Source organism: Nelumbo lutea, chromosome 2 (genome assembly GCF_056320005.1).
Source record: "Nelumbo lutea isolate HS-2025 chromosome 2, American lotus-T2T, whole genome shotgun sequence".
In the NCBI taxonomy this organism is placed as follows: Eukaryota; Viridiplantae; Streptophyta; class Magnoliopsida; order Proteales; family Nelumbonaceae; genus Nelumbo; species Nelumbo lutea.
In genome coordinates, this window is record NC_142685.1 from 20,612,274 (window position 1) to 20,627,376 (window position 15,103).

At 40.9% G+C, this 15,103-nt stretch overlaps 1 protein-coding gene across 2 annotated transcripts in view; it reads left to right on the forward strand.

The window, feature by feature from the left end:
- The window catches only part of LOC148869039 (ras-related protein RABF1-like), a 31,110-nt gene extending 17,611 nt beyond the window's left edge, over positions 1 to 13,499 (forward strand). The window contains exons 6-8 of one of the 2 annotated variants that reach the window (XM_088970623.1): positions 12,383 to 12,472; positions 12,623 to 12,709; positions 13,342 to 13,499. In XM_088970623.1, coding sequence (XP_088826749.1) covers positions 12,383 to 12,472; positions 12,623 to 12,709; positions 13,342 to 13,380 — 216 coding nt within the window. In that variant the 3' untranslated portion in view covers positions 13,381 to 13,499. The remainder of the gene's footprint in view (positions 1 to 12,382; positions 12,473 to 12,622; positions 12,710 to 13,341) is intronic. The other variant, XM_088970624.1, reaches the window with a different exon arrangement.
- Positions 13,500 to 15,103: the final 1,604 nt, after the last annotated feature.

A 15,103-nucleotide genomic window follows, 5' to 3' on the forward strand; every position in this document is an offset into this window, starting at 1 on the left:
TCGCAGCAGTTGAAGACTTGCCGCGGCTTGCAGAGAGTTGGTAATCAGGAAGAGGCAGCGAAGGTTAGGGTTCAGGTAACCCTAGAAGACAGTAAACCGAAGTACATAAGTAAGTTTTTTCTTATTGAGTTTCAGAGACTGCAATCAGTTGAGATAGGTTGGACCTATCTAGAAAGAGGGGCCGGACTGTGTTCAAGTTTGTTCTGGGGTTTGGCTTGCCGAACTGTGTTTAAGTTTGTTTCTAGGGTGACTGTTGGGCCGAACCCCCCTTTTCAAATGTGATTAGTTTTTAGGGTTTCATATTGCCCTACGATAAGTCCCACTTGTGCGGACTGCTTGGAGAGTGCAACTGAGCACTTACTTCAGACCTACAGTTGAAACCCTATTTTTGCTCTTGCAACAGTGGGTCCCACAGTAGTGATTTCAGAAAATAGCATCTCAGATTGATAGGCTGCCTGGTACTGTGCATGCCGATTGATTTCAGATCAGATTTGAGTTGATTTCTTGCATATACTGTGATAGGCGGTTGATTTCAGATCAGATTTGGGTTGGTTTCAGATCAGATCAGATCAGATTTGTGTTGGTTTCGGATCATATTTCAGATTTACTTGTTTGACTCTGTTTTCTGGTATAATTGCTCTAACAGTTTGTAGCCACTGAATCTTGATCAAAGATGGAGTTTAAGGGTCAGGGAAAAAGTAGTTTTGGAAACCACAATTATGGTAGTGTATCTGAAACCGAGTTTCAGATTACAACTATGAGGTTTGATGGGTCAAATTATTTGGAGTGGGCGCAATCAGCCATGATGGCTATTGGAGGAAGGGAAAAACTGGGTTACCTCTTGGGAGATGTGAAAGAACCTTCCAAGGAGGACCCAACATACACCAAGTGGGTTCAAGAGAACTATTTAGTTATGGCATGACTATGTAATTCTATGCAGCCACATATCAACCGAAATTACTTGTGGGCAAAGACAGCCAAAGAGATATGGGATGTTGTGAAAGAAACCTATTCCCAACCCCTTAATGTTGCCAGAGCCTATGAACTGAAGTGTGAGGTGAACAACCTTAAACAAGGAGAGAAGCCAGTTTCTGTCTACTTCTCTACCTTGAAATCCTTGTGGCATGAGATTGACCATCTAGAGACCCTTGAGTGGGAGAGTACCAAAGATGCATAGACTCACAGAAAGCAAGTCGAGACGAATAGGGTATTTGAGTTTCTGGCTGGTTTGAATTTAGAATATGACATTGTGCGACAACAGATATTGACAAGAGATAGTGTGACCCTTTCTCAAGGATACTCCCTGGTGCATAGTGAAGAGACCAAGAGGAAAGTCATGATGCAGCCTCAGCCCTCTTTCCCAGCCTTGACAGCTATTAAACCCAAGCCAGGGGGTGACTCAGAAAGGGACCGGAAGAAGGAAGATAAATGGGATCTGGTATGTGAACATTGCAAGAAACCCAAGCATACAAAAGATACTTGTTGGAAGCTACATCCTCATTTGGTCCCAGCAAAACTAAGAAATAAGAAGGGTAATGCTCATATGGCAGTGAACACTGATTCAACATCCTCATCAGGCACATCCCTAGAGACTTTAGCTGCTGTTCGGGCTGCCCTCATACAGTTGGAAAAGGAAGTTGGGAGTTCAGCTCAACCATCTCAGTCACCATCAGCTCCTGCCACATCTGCATTTGCACATTCAGGTACTCGAGCCTCAGCTTACCATGCTTCAGCTCCAAGTAATATTGATCACTGCTGGGTAATAGATTCAGGTGCATCTGACCATATGGTTAGCTTGCCATTTCGGGCAAGGGGGACATCAAGCTATCGGATACTATCTCTTTATCTTCTGTCTTGCATGTTCCTAAGCTTGATACTAACCTGCTTTCAGTTAGTAGTATTACCAAACACATGAACTGTTCAGTAACCTTTTTCCCTGACCAATGTGTTTTTCAGGATTTGGAGACGGGGAAGGTGATTGGGATTGGCCGTGAGGCGAACGGGATTTATCTGCTTGGAGAGAGTTTTTGTTGGGAGGAGTAATTGGATAAGAAGTCTTTTGTTTCCCAGTCTGTGAGTTCGGTTATGCTTTGGCATAACCGATTGGGTCATTTGTCTTTTAAGTCTTTGAAGAGTCTGTTCCCTGCTTTATTTGAGTTTGTTGAGTTATCAAAGTTGAGGTGTGAGTTTGCCAAACATTGTAGAACCTCTTATTCTTTAAGTAATAAAAGGAGTAATTCCTCTTTTGATATTGTGCATACTGATGTTTGGGGGCCATATCATATCTCTTCTATGGGTGGGTACAGATATTTTCTACTGTTTGTGGATGACAATACCCGGTTTTCTTGGGTCTATCTTATGTGTTCTCGAGATGAGGTTCCTGCTCTGACCTAAAACTTCCATCAGATGGTTCTCACTCAGTTTGGGACCAAAATCAAAGTCCTTAGATCTGATAATGCAAAGGAATACTTTGCTCAGCCATTGACCTCCTACCTTCTTAGCCATAGAGTTATTCACCAGAGCACTTGCCCTTATACACCACAGCAGAACGGCGTTGCCGAAAGGAAGAATAGGCATATCTTGGAGGTGGCTAGAAGCATTATGTTTACCTCCAATGTACCTATTCGCTTCTGGGGTGATGCTATCCTCACGACAATTTATCTCATTAATCGAGTTCCTTTCCGGGTCCTTGATATGATAACCCCCTTTTCCCTTCTATACCCAGACGAGGAGTTGTTCATTGTTCCCCTTAAAACCTTTGGTTGTACTTGTTTCATTCAGCTTCTCGGGCCTCATCATTCCAAGTTTGAACCTAAGGCCTCCAAATGCATTTTCCTTGGTTATGCTCAAACTCAAAAGGGTTATTGCTGCTATGATCCGGTTTCAGGGAAACGGTTTGTCTCCATGGATGTCACCTTCTTTGAGGAGACACCCTATTATCCTAGGGTTTCTCCTCAGGGGGAGAGCAGTGAGAGTGGGGTTGTTTTGAGTTTCTTTCCTCAGGGGGAGAGCAGTGAGAGTGGGGCTGGTTTGAGTTTCTTTCCTCAGGGGGAGAGCAGTGAGAGTGGGAGTGGGACTGGTAGAAGTGGGGCTGTTCCTTTACCTATTCCACTGGGTAATGAAGGTTGTAGCGGTGAGGGTGGTCAGAGGGAGCCGGAGTTGAGAGTCTATCACAGGCGATGCATGCAGGTTGATCCTAGTCTTCAGCAGCCCCGGCCAGCTCCAGTTCCTTCTACGCCTCCAGATCCAGAGCCTACTGAGATACCTCTCACTGTTGCCACTTTCCCTCCTGTGGATGACCTTGATCTCCCTATTGCCATTCGCAAAGGGAAACGACATTGCACCACTTCTACAGCTCACATCATCTCACAGTTCTTATCCTATGATCGTCTATCACCATCTTACCGGTCCTATCTCACTTCCATTGCTGATGTCCCTATTCCAAGAACAGTGCAAGAAGCTTTATCAGTTCCAGAATGGAAAGATGCAATGCAAGTCGAAATGGATGCCCTATTGAAGAATAATACTTGGGCACTGGTTGACCCACCAAAAGGAAAGAAACCGGTGGGATGCAGATGGGTGTTCACTGTGAAGCATAATGCTGATGGCTCTTTTGAAAGGTATAAAGCCCGGCTGGTTGCAAAGGGGTTCACTCATACTTATGGTATAGACTACTTGGAGACCTTTGCCCCAGTAGCCAAGATGACCACCATTCGAGTTTTGTTATCCCTTGCAGCAAATCATTCTTGGCCCCTGTTTCAGATGGATGTTAAAAATGCCTTTTTGAATGGAGACTTACAAGAAGAGGTTTACATGCAGTTGCCTCCTGGATTCTATGATACAGAGACAAGAAAGAAGGTTTGCCGACTGAACAAGGCATTGTATGGTTTGAAGCAGTCACCTAGAGCCTGGTTTGATAGGTTCAGATTAGCCCTTGGAAGGTTTGGTTATGTACATGCCCAGTCAGATCATACACTATTCATCAAGAGGGTGGAGTCCTCTCTGACACTACTAGCAGTATATGTTGATGATATTGTGGTGACAGGAAATGACAGTCATGAGATTGAGTCCCTCAAACGACTCCTTCATCAAGAGTTTGAGGTGAAATATCTTGGTGCACTACGGTACTTTTTGGGTATTGAGGTTGCTAGATCTAAGCAGGGGATTTTTATCTCTCAGAGAAAATATGTTCTAGATCTGTTGGCGGAAACTGGAAAGTTTGGTGTTAAGCCGGCCGATACACCCATAAAACAAAATCACAAGATTAGTGCAGAGGGTGGGGAGCCTCTTGAAGACAAAGTTATGTTCCAACGGTTGGTTGGAAAGCTTCTATATCTCTGCCTCACTCGGCTGGATATCAGCTATGCAGTTAGTGTTGTTAGCTAGTACATGCACTCCCCTAGAACTTCTCATCTTCTTGCGGCAGAGAGAATATTAGCATACTTGAAGAGATGCCTGGGTAGAGGTATATTGCTCAAGAACAATAATCACACGAGTGTGGAAGTCTATACAGATGCCGATTGGGCTGGAAGTGTTGATGACAGAAGGTCTACCTCTGGATATTGTGCCCTGGTTGGAGGTAACCTTGTCTCTTGGAGGAGTAAGAAGCAGAGTGTTGTTTCCAGCTCCAGTGCTGAAGCGGAATATAGGTCAATGGCTAATGGAGTGGCTGAAATCTTATGGCTGAGGTCACTACTTGAAGAATTGGGTATTGTATATGAAAAGCCCTTAATGTTGTATTGTGATAATCAGGCAGCTATTAATATAGCCCACAACCCAGTGCAGCATGACAGAACTAAACATATCGAAGTTGATCGACATTTTGTGCGAGAAAGGGTCACATCACAAGAAGTGTGTCTTCCGTACATCACATCTAATATGCAGCTCGCGGATATCCTCACCAAGGCTGTACCAAGGAAGAAGTTAGAGACAGACATATCTAAGTTGGGCATGATAGATATCTACTCCCAACTTGAGGGGGAGTGTAGAGAACACTGATGTGGGCCCCACTGCAGTGGTCCCCACTGTGTTCGTAGGACAGCAGTGTAGTTATTTGTTTAAGTTATAGTAGTGTCAGTTTGAGTCAGTTTGTTAATTCAGTTGTTATTTATTTCAGTTTTTATTTACTTTATTTATTAAGTACCAATGGCAGATGTGTCCTTTCCATTATGTACTAAACATAACCTATAAATATTAAGAGAGTGGTGGCGACAGATGAGTAAGAATCTGTCCCTTCTTTCAACAACTTGTGTTCTCTTGTTTCTCTTCTATTCTCTCTCCTTTCTCTCACTTTCTCTTCTGTTTTGCAAACCTAAACCCTTTTAGGATTCAAGACTGATTATTGTCTTGATCTTCTACTTAACCATTGGGGCCATATACATTAGTTAACACCCATTCAAAACCACCGTCCACCTACCTGAATTTCAAAGGGACTGAAAAGTTACCTATTAGTTCCTGAATCCCCTCCAACACATCTTTTTTCCACAATGTTACTATTTCTTTGAAAGCTCCCTAAGGAGGAGCATCTGCCCACTTTATCCCCCTAGCTCTCCAAACACTTCTTGCCCATTTTCTGTTAAAATCCATCTGTTTGGACTCCTAAATTAGTACCACATCTGGATCAGCCTTTCTTATCACTTGTTTAAGTGTTGCTCCTTTCCTTGCACTGCCCAGACCCCTGAAATTCCAACTTAACAATTTCATTTTAACCTCTTTATTTGATCCCTTCCTTCACCTAGATTCTACTTGACCCCTTTTCTTCTTTCCCCTTTCGTAAGAAAACTCATGTCTCCCTCTCTACATCTCTCTCCAGCCTTTCAACTTCACTTCTTTTTCTTTGTCTTACTTTCCTCCTCCTGTTTTCGTAGAAAAACTTTTAAATCATTTGGATTCTTCAATTTGCATCCCAGCTTCCCCACGAATTTTGTTACCGAGTCATCTAAGCTAGAATGATCTTGCTCTCCCCTCCTGTTCTCACCTTCATTTTTTTCCCTCTATATCCTCATCACTCTCTCTTGTTTCCCCATCGTCCTCTATCCCTCTTCCCCTCTAACTCCTCCCTCCTACCTCCCCCTGCAAATTCCATGTGCATTCATTTACAGTGGCTGCATTGTCATGGGCCTTCGACTCCTGGATGGGAAGGGAATCTGGGACAATAGACGCAGAGCACGCATTAGTAGTAAAACCGAAAAAAAAAACAGAGTTACCTGGGGGCTGTCGAGGAGTAGGAGAAAGGGTGGAAGGATGGACTTCAGTTGTCTTTCCCTGTTTTGGTATATGTATGCAATCTCTCTCCTTGGGTTGGTGGGAAATCAATTGTGTCACATTGGCAACAAAATGATCTCTTCCCTTACCCAGTTGTTTAGCCCTCTGTGGTGCGTCCCCGATTTTCTTTTGAGGAGATTGGTTTACTTACCTATCAGTGTTTTGCACAACAAGGATATTTGGTCGAGCCTTTCCTGTTCTTGGGGGTTGGATTTTCTACCTGACAATCTGATGATGTGCTACTCCTTCAAACTTGTGTGCTCTGCCTTCTTGTGTCGGCCTGTACACCTGTTTTTCCTTTTCTTCATCTCGGAAAAAGGACCTCCAAATCTAGAGTCCCTTTGTTTTCCCCCATATTGGTACCTGCACCTTCCTCACTTCCTAAGCTCGAAGCTTTGTCTAAACTTTCCTCATCCCTCGCATCCTCCACTCTGCAATCAATCCAACCATCATCTTCTTCCTCCCTGTCCTCCAATCGACCCCTCACATACCGTGGATTTGGATGATCTAGAGACTATCGCTTCTCACTGTTCTCCCTGGAATCTTTTCGAGCAGTCCATTGTAGCGAGCTTCCTTGGCTTTCTCTGGCTGAGGTTTGCTGCTGCACCCCAGAAGCTTCGACTTGAACCTTTTTGGATGATGATAGACGGGAAATCTTGTCTACAATCTTCTTTTTGTTGCCCCGATCCATGTGACCAATTAAGTTGTCACATGGGTTGGTTTGATTCTTTTCTAGTCAACCTGAGCCTCCAACGCTATTCTCTGCTGGTTTGGACCAAGTGGCTTGGCAGGTCTTAATCAGGCTCCCTCTTTTGCTTGCCGCCTCAGCATAAGAGGCTCGGCCATGCAGTAGCTTAATTCAAAAAATTGATTTAATTCCCTTAATGGGATTACTTGTTTTTTGGTTTTTGGCCTACGACTGTCCCAATTCCTTCGTAATACTAATCTGCATGCCTCCCCTCTCTTTCATTACCCCGACACCACGTGTGCTCCAACCTGCCATGTCATCATTGTCTTCAACCTCAGGAAGACTTCCGCAAAGTGACACTTCATCTCCTGAAGCCAGCCATACGTGATACTAGGTTCCTGAAGCCAGCCATACGAGTTCTTGTTTTTGTATAAGAGTTGCTCCTTGTTCCTCTCTTACCTTCCTCTCACCATTACTTTGAAAGGAATGCAACCTATTAGCAAAAGATGCCCATCCCTGCCCTTTCTTCCCCTCCGACACACATAACAGTTGTTTCTTTCTTAAGGTTTCTTTTGAGAGAGAAAGTTGTAAGGGTAAAAATGTCTCTAATAAAAAGACATAATTGCTACTCTTTCTCTCTTATTCATAAAATATCAAAACTATAGGGATTTTAGGCTTAGGAGTCCATACTAAATTATTGCTGGGGCACACCCAAATATACTTGTAGAAATTTGAGTGTTTTTTAACCCTTCCTGGGGAGGCTTTGCAAGAATTGACAAAATTTTTTGGTAGCTAATTAGTTATGGATATGTCGATCATCTGGGAGAAATAGGAAGATAAGGAGTCTTTGCAAGCTTGACTTAGAAAAGGTATATGGCGCTATAAATTATGGATGAAGATCGCAATCATTTGTTCATTCACTGCTCAGTGGGTTCTGCTATCTGGAGACATTTCCTGTCAGGCCTGGAGCTCCATTTGTGTATGCCAATCTCTGTATTAGACAGTGATTTGAAAGGCGCGCCTAGGCGCACAGGCGAGGCGCATTTTGGGGTATGTGCCTTGCCCTAGTCCTAGGCGCACCTCTTTCAAAAGGCGAGCGCCTGGTGCGCCTAGGCATGCGCCTGATGCACCTTGCGCCTCAGCCTAGGTGTGTGCCTTTTTAAAATTGTGCTTTTTGCTGTTTTTTGAGTCTAACGGCTAGGTTCATTCATTCATTCATTGCAATAAAACATCTTCTTAAAAGGCAATGAAAGTTGTAAAATTATTATTTTTTATGTGAGAAATAAGAATTTCAGACCCTAACATAGACTTGTTCGGGCTTGCCTCGGGGGCGTGCTACAAAGGCGACTCATAGAATCAAGAATGCAATATGTTATACATCACATTAACTACTTGAAGCAATGCAATTAAGGAAAAAAAGAGATTGTGGGTTTTACATGCTTGAAAATGCTTTATATTTTTGCTTTTATTTTTAAATTTTCATTTGAATACACTTTACATGTTATGTTTATGTATTTTAATTTTGGATAATAGGTTTTTTAAATCATTTATTTTAAAATCTAAGTTTATATTTTTATTAACATTATGTTTAATATTTTTAATATTTTTTTGGAATTTTCTGACTTTTTCTTTTTGATTTTTTAGCTTTTTTTTTTTTTTTTTGTAATTTTGCGCCTTTCTTAAAAAGGTGCGCGCCTCGCCTTGCGCCTTGTGCCTCAGGTGCAAATTGGCCCTTGCGCTTTGGAAACACTGGTATTGGAGCAGTTGTGAAGCTGGGAAGTTCAGGGTTTATCCAAGCTGGCTAGGTGTACCTGGAAAGTCATTCCTTGAACCATTTTCTGCACAATCTTGTCTGAAAGGAATAGGAGGATCTTCCAAAACAAAGCTAATGATTTGGATTGCCTGATCTCCTTTGCTTTTGGCCGAGTCATCTCCTGGGTTGCAGCAGCCAAGGGTCTTCAGAACTCAGTTTTTAGCTCTCAATTGAGATCTAGGGATCTGTTTGAGTTATGATGTATTGCAGTGTTCCCTAGTGTATTCAGCTCCTTGACTTTGGGGCTGCTGTTGTAATTTGTAGTTCTTTTAATAAGCTTTTACATGACCTTTTCTCAAAAAAAAAAAAAGGATTCTTGGGTTACACTATAAAGAGATTTTTTTTTTTCCTGCATAATGGTAGCAATGGTGCCTTAGTTTATGTACTTTGTCACCCATCTGTGTCATCATAAATTGTCTGGTGAAAGATTCTTTCAAGCCACAAAAGGCCTTAGGAAAGGTGATTCTTTCTTCCTTCCATTTCCTAATTGGTGGGGAATGTTGGATGTAGACTAGTAAGCAAATAACTTCTTCGGTTTGCTTATAGCAACATCCTTTATGTTTTTAGGGTTAAAATATCTTGATTCAAATTCTTAATAGTGTTGTTACATACTTTTGGTGGTTTTAGTAAGTATGCTTTCATAAAAAGAAGCTAAGTGCAATTAACCTAGTTGAGGGTTATACAGTTTGCTAGTATCATGGGACTAACTAAACTATGGATCAGGAGAGGGTGGCAAATTGGGACAGAAGTGTAGTAGGAGTATCAAATCTGATAGCTACTAAATTTACCGGTTTCCGAGTCTATGATCTCTGTTTTAAATTCAGAGCATCTATGAGAAATTGAGCACTGCTGTGTATAAAAAGGTCATTACCTAATGCTGGTCCCTGCTGGTATCTAGGGTCTTGGGACAGGTAGACTGGATATGAGCCTAACCATCAGCATTGTTTAGCACAAAGTGGTCAGCCTCAGACTTTGAGTAGGTTAGGGCCTTGGCATTGGATTCGGAAATTGTAATGGAAACTTGAGATCAGCGCATGAGATTGGTTGAAGAGGAAGCAGATTTGAATTCAGAGGTGCACGAAGGCATTTCCAAGCATGAGACAAGGTTTGTAAGTGCAAAACTGCAAATGGAGCAGTAAACTCAACCATTGAAGTGAAAGAGTTTTCGTTGAGAGTGAAAATGCAACTAGGGAAAAGAATTTTGAGAAAAATAAGCATATAGTTGAGGGTGGGGTTTCTGTTGCTTCAGGAGAGTTTATTGAAATAGTTGAAGGGAAGTTGGGCAAAGATTTTGGGTGGACAAAGACCTGAAGTGAGCAGAGGTGGACTACTGAACAAGATAAAGCTAAAAATAAACTTTCTTTGTACACAAAAAATGAAAAGTTTCATACACTGGACAGCAGGTACATGTGACAAAGGCTTATGGATGAGTTTTACCAAGGAGACTCAAGGTCTTTTGGTGATGGGGGTGGTTGATTCTTCTGAAGCAGTGGACATTTTGTCAGATCATGGGAAAGAAGATTTGGAAAAGAATGAATCGGATAAGGAAGAAGAAGGACCAGAGATGCAAAAGAACCATGTTTTCAGTATTGATAAGTTTTATTTTTTATTTACTATAAAAAAAAGTGGTCAGTCTCAGACTTGAACCATGCTTTCACACTTGAGGTAATCATTTTTGTTTTGTTACTTTATACAAAAATGTTAACTCCTTCATTCCACCAGCTACCATCCTTGGACTGACAGCTAGATTGAGGTAATAAATAGGTGTTTGGAGATGTACCTAAGATGCTTCCATGGGGTGTGACATCCTTCAAGGCACTCAGCTCTATGGGTGTGATTCCCCATATGAGAAAGACTCAAATATAGTGGCTGAAGCGGAGGAATAGCTCACTGAGAGGGATGACATGACATCATACAATCACTCAAGAATCAGCTGCTGAGAGCACAGCAGATTTTGAAGGCTCAATATGATAAGAGTCATCGTGACGTTGAGTATCAAGTCAGGGGTTATGTTTATGTAAAGCTTCAGCCCTATTGTCAGTCTACAGTTGCAAGATGAGCCTGGTAGAAAAATTTCACCTCGCTTCTTTGGCCCTTTCATGGTAGCAGAGAGGGTAGGAATGGCACAAGAATGTGAAGCACAAGGCTTCGGTGAAATCTGGCCAAGTAAGGTGTGGATGAGATCTGTGGTACCATTGGTACCAGAATATTGCCTTGCCTTCCAGATTGATGGCCAGGTATGCTGTATTCAAAATATCTTTCTGCTTTGAAAATCCACAAGATTGGGTCATCACCTGAAAATGTTGGGAAATCAAACTTAGCTGATTGGAAACTGCAAGTCCCTGTGATCAGAAGCTGCTGGAAGAAGATCCTTCATTCTTACTGCAGCAATTTCCTGATGTAGAGAACTTCTCACATTGTGACAGTAATGCTGATAAGGTCTCCTTAATATCTTTGAGATCACCAACCAACTTGTGCATCTCCACCTCTATTTTGTCTACTTTTTCCTCCATGGTAGCCAATCTGGTCACTGTCATTCTCCAATTGCAGCTAAGATACCAATTTGGTAGGATACTGCCTATCGTATGGGCTATTCAAGGCAACCCGACCTCCTAAAACAAAGAGCAGAGAGAGGGAGAGGGAAGGGAGAAAAATGGGTAAGGGACTAACTGCCTTACCTCTCGGTGGCTTCCACTATTTATACTTATTTACATTCATAAAGTGGCAATTAACCGTGTTTCCTAATGTAAATATATTTGATTGGTGGGCTTGGGCCTTTGCTAACATGAGCTGCTCCGTTGTCTTGAGTCTTAGGCTGCTGTTGACTTGGAACTGGGTTCTTGATGTGAGTCTGAGTCTGGGCCTGGGGCCTATCAAAGTGGCAATTAATCGTATCCTGATTCCTCAAGGACAATCTAATTTTGTTGTGAGATTGTTGATTCTCCATATTGTCGCCTTATAAGAAAATAGCTCATTTAGTATAATGCTTGATTCTCCTGATAAGTTTGTATTGTAATTTTTCCTTTAGGCTGCATTTGTTTCTGTGTAAGTGGATATAAAATTTTCTAGTCTGAATTATGTCAACTATTATTTCTGCCCTTTTTGTAGTGAAAACTTAGTTTGTACTACAATTTAATGTTAGCTCATCAAAGCATAGCAACAAGGTGCACCTGGATTCAAGTGATGCACACTTCACAGAATTAGTCTCATTATAAGCTATGGCATGCCTTTTGAGGCGCTGCATGTGTATTTGACAAATAGTTGCTTTTACCAATGCCCTCGTAAATTTACTTTTAAGCAAATGAAGAATTCATATCTATGCATTTAAAGACACATATATATTATATATGCATATGGCAAGTATTACTTTTAATTGTAGTTATGATGTATTGTAGGTGGTTTAGTGTGTTTGGCTCGTCTTGGGGGCTTTGGTTGTAATCTGGTGCTCCATGAATAAAATTTTACCTTACTTTTCTAAAAAAAAAAAATTATTACTTTTAGTTGCTTGTGCATTTGACAAGTCAGAAATGTTGAGTTGGAGAAGTAGTTGCTTTCAATGATACTCTCTTTTCAACTTTTCTTTTTTCAAGCGACTTATTAATTCCAAAATCTTATAGGAATTACAAAAGCATGGGAACCCTGATATTGTCATGGCTTTGGTAGGCAACAAAGCTGATCTTCATGAGAACCGTAAAGTACCCGTTCAAGTATGTTTGTTTGTGTCAGATTTATGCACCAGCTTTTTTCTATATTTTTCATGAAATGTGAATTATTAAATCAAATTTAATTTGCTATATTTCATGAGCTTCTATTAAAGAGAGTGGTATAATTCAATTGTTTATATTTTGTTTGTGAAGGATGGTGTGGACTATGCAGAGAAGAATGGGATGTTCTTTATTGAGACATCTGCAAAGACAGCAGATAATATTAATGAGCTGTTTGAGGTATGTGCTTGGTCTTTCTTTTCTTATTGTAACAGCAATTAAGGCTTGAATTCTTTGAATTCTTAAATTTGACACAAGTGAAAATGACAACTTTCATATGGAAATCTAAACTCAACTGCCTCTTCATATGTAAATACTAATGCTTTGAAAACTGGACGAAGGCCAGCCAAATGGCATTTCATGGTTGAATCAGTCTGAACATTAATCCATCCCAAAACCATTGACTGGTGACACTGCTGACCTCTGGTTTTAATGATTCAATTTTCTAAACATTTGTAAATACTTTAAGCAACATATCCAGAGTTGCCAACTCTCAGAGCCATGCCGGTTCTGTTTCTTTTGGATGTGGCAGTTGGTGTAGAAAAATTCAATGATTATACCATAAATAGGATTTACATCTACCATGCTCCAGTAAATGTTTAGCTTCAATTTTCAATTTTCTCTTAACAGAAATGACCTCCTTTTGTTGTAATTTGTCATTTTCTAAAGCCCTTTCTTTGTGTGGATACAGCAGTGGCTACAAATTTGGCATGATTAATATCTTTATTGTGAATTCTCCTTGCTAGTTGCCTTTGATATGAAAATTTTCATTTCACGTGCAATGTGGAATTTGATGTTTTCTTCCTTGGCAGGAAATTGCTAAACGTTTGCCCCAAGTTTCCTCTTCATGATTGCAGATGGAATATCAATTGTACTACAGAAGTACAGAGTACAGAACTTATATGTCCTACAACTTAATTGTAATATAGAATTTGTTTATAGTGTTTTTCACCCTGTGATCTTTGTTCTATATTATGCTGGGGGTTTTCTGTTGGATTTGACCATTAGATAAAGATGTTAGATGTGCATTATACTAACCAAGGGACTGTATGTAAGCATTGGGCAATGATTTTGTTTTATATTTGTGATGCCTAATGCAGAATACAGAGAAAAAGAAACCGGTCCTTGCTAAGTTCCCCAATTTTCTTGTCATTGGGCAATGATTTTGGGGCAATGTAAGTCTCCCAATATGGTTCAGTGAATATTGGCGATGGCCCAGTAGTTCAGTTGGTCACTTATTTCTTATCCCTCCGTTTGAAAGGTGCGCCAAAGGACGGGGCTCTCTGCATTATGATTTCACTGATTTGTGAATGCCGGTGGGGGGTACATGCATACATCCCTGCCACTACCGATCCACATCCACTAATCCCGCGCCCCTATGGGGCCAAAGCCGCATCACCTCTGTTTTTCATCAATGGATGACCCCCCCAAAAAAAGGTTCCGTTTCCACCTCTGTTTTTCATAAAAAATATTTTTAATTTATATCAAGGTTTTAAAAACCAACTGGAAATGATGTTTCAACCGTCCGGTTTGAATGAATGGCCCATTTTAATTTAAAAAATAAAAATAAAAAAAATAAAAAATGATCAAAACTCATTCACTGGGTTGAATGACTGGGTTAAGAGTGAAATAGAATCAGTTGCAAGCCAAATGGTCCCATCATCTGGGTCAACCGCGGTTCGAGAATTCTGATTTATATTAGTGACTAGTGAGTGAGTTGACAGGTTGGCACTGTAATGAATAATGAGTTGCACCACCGAACCGATACGACTGAGGTTACGTGAAGTAAAACTGTAAATACTAAATAGTACTGTACGATTGTACAGACATGTTACATCATCAAACTGAAAAATGGCACCTGTGCCATTAATCTCATGGGTCCTCTACTTTTTAATTTTTTGTCAGTCATTTGCTCCCAACTTCTAGACAAAAAGACTCCTACGCTCTTTGTTTTAATTCAGGGAAAGATAAAACAGGTAGGGTCAGGGTTGTAACCAATGAAAGCAAATTCCTTGGATGATCACTTTGCATAAATGCAACCATTTCTTAATCAGAGCATACAAAAGCTAAGTTTTACTTGCTTTGTATGAGACTATGATTATGACTCTCCTCATGCTGTATGAGGATTGCTCTCTTAACTTGTTATATATACGCAATAAGTTGCAGTTTTGTGTGATAACTTGCGACAAATATCTGTGAATTAATGGTGAATTTGAGTAATGAGCTTGGGAGTTAATTCATAGAGAAACAGGTAAAACATAATACGATACAATAACTGCGAGTCACTTGGGACAGTCTCTTTATAATTTTGCTCAGAGTGGAGGGTCAGTAGGCAAATCTTTAAGCAACCCATTTGTCGATATCCTTGCACATTGACACTCTTAATCGGTGGCAACAAGAAGGTAGCTCAGAGAAGGATGAAGAAGAAGAAGAAGTTGCAGGTACTGTATTTTCTCTCTTTCTCCCATTTCTCTTCCTCCCGGGTCCAAATTAATTCATTGAAGATCCAAGGATTGGCATTGCAAGGTGAAGTGTCTACTGTCTAGTGGGCTATTGGGAAAACTGAACAATTGA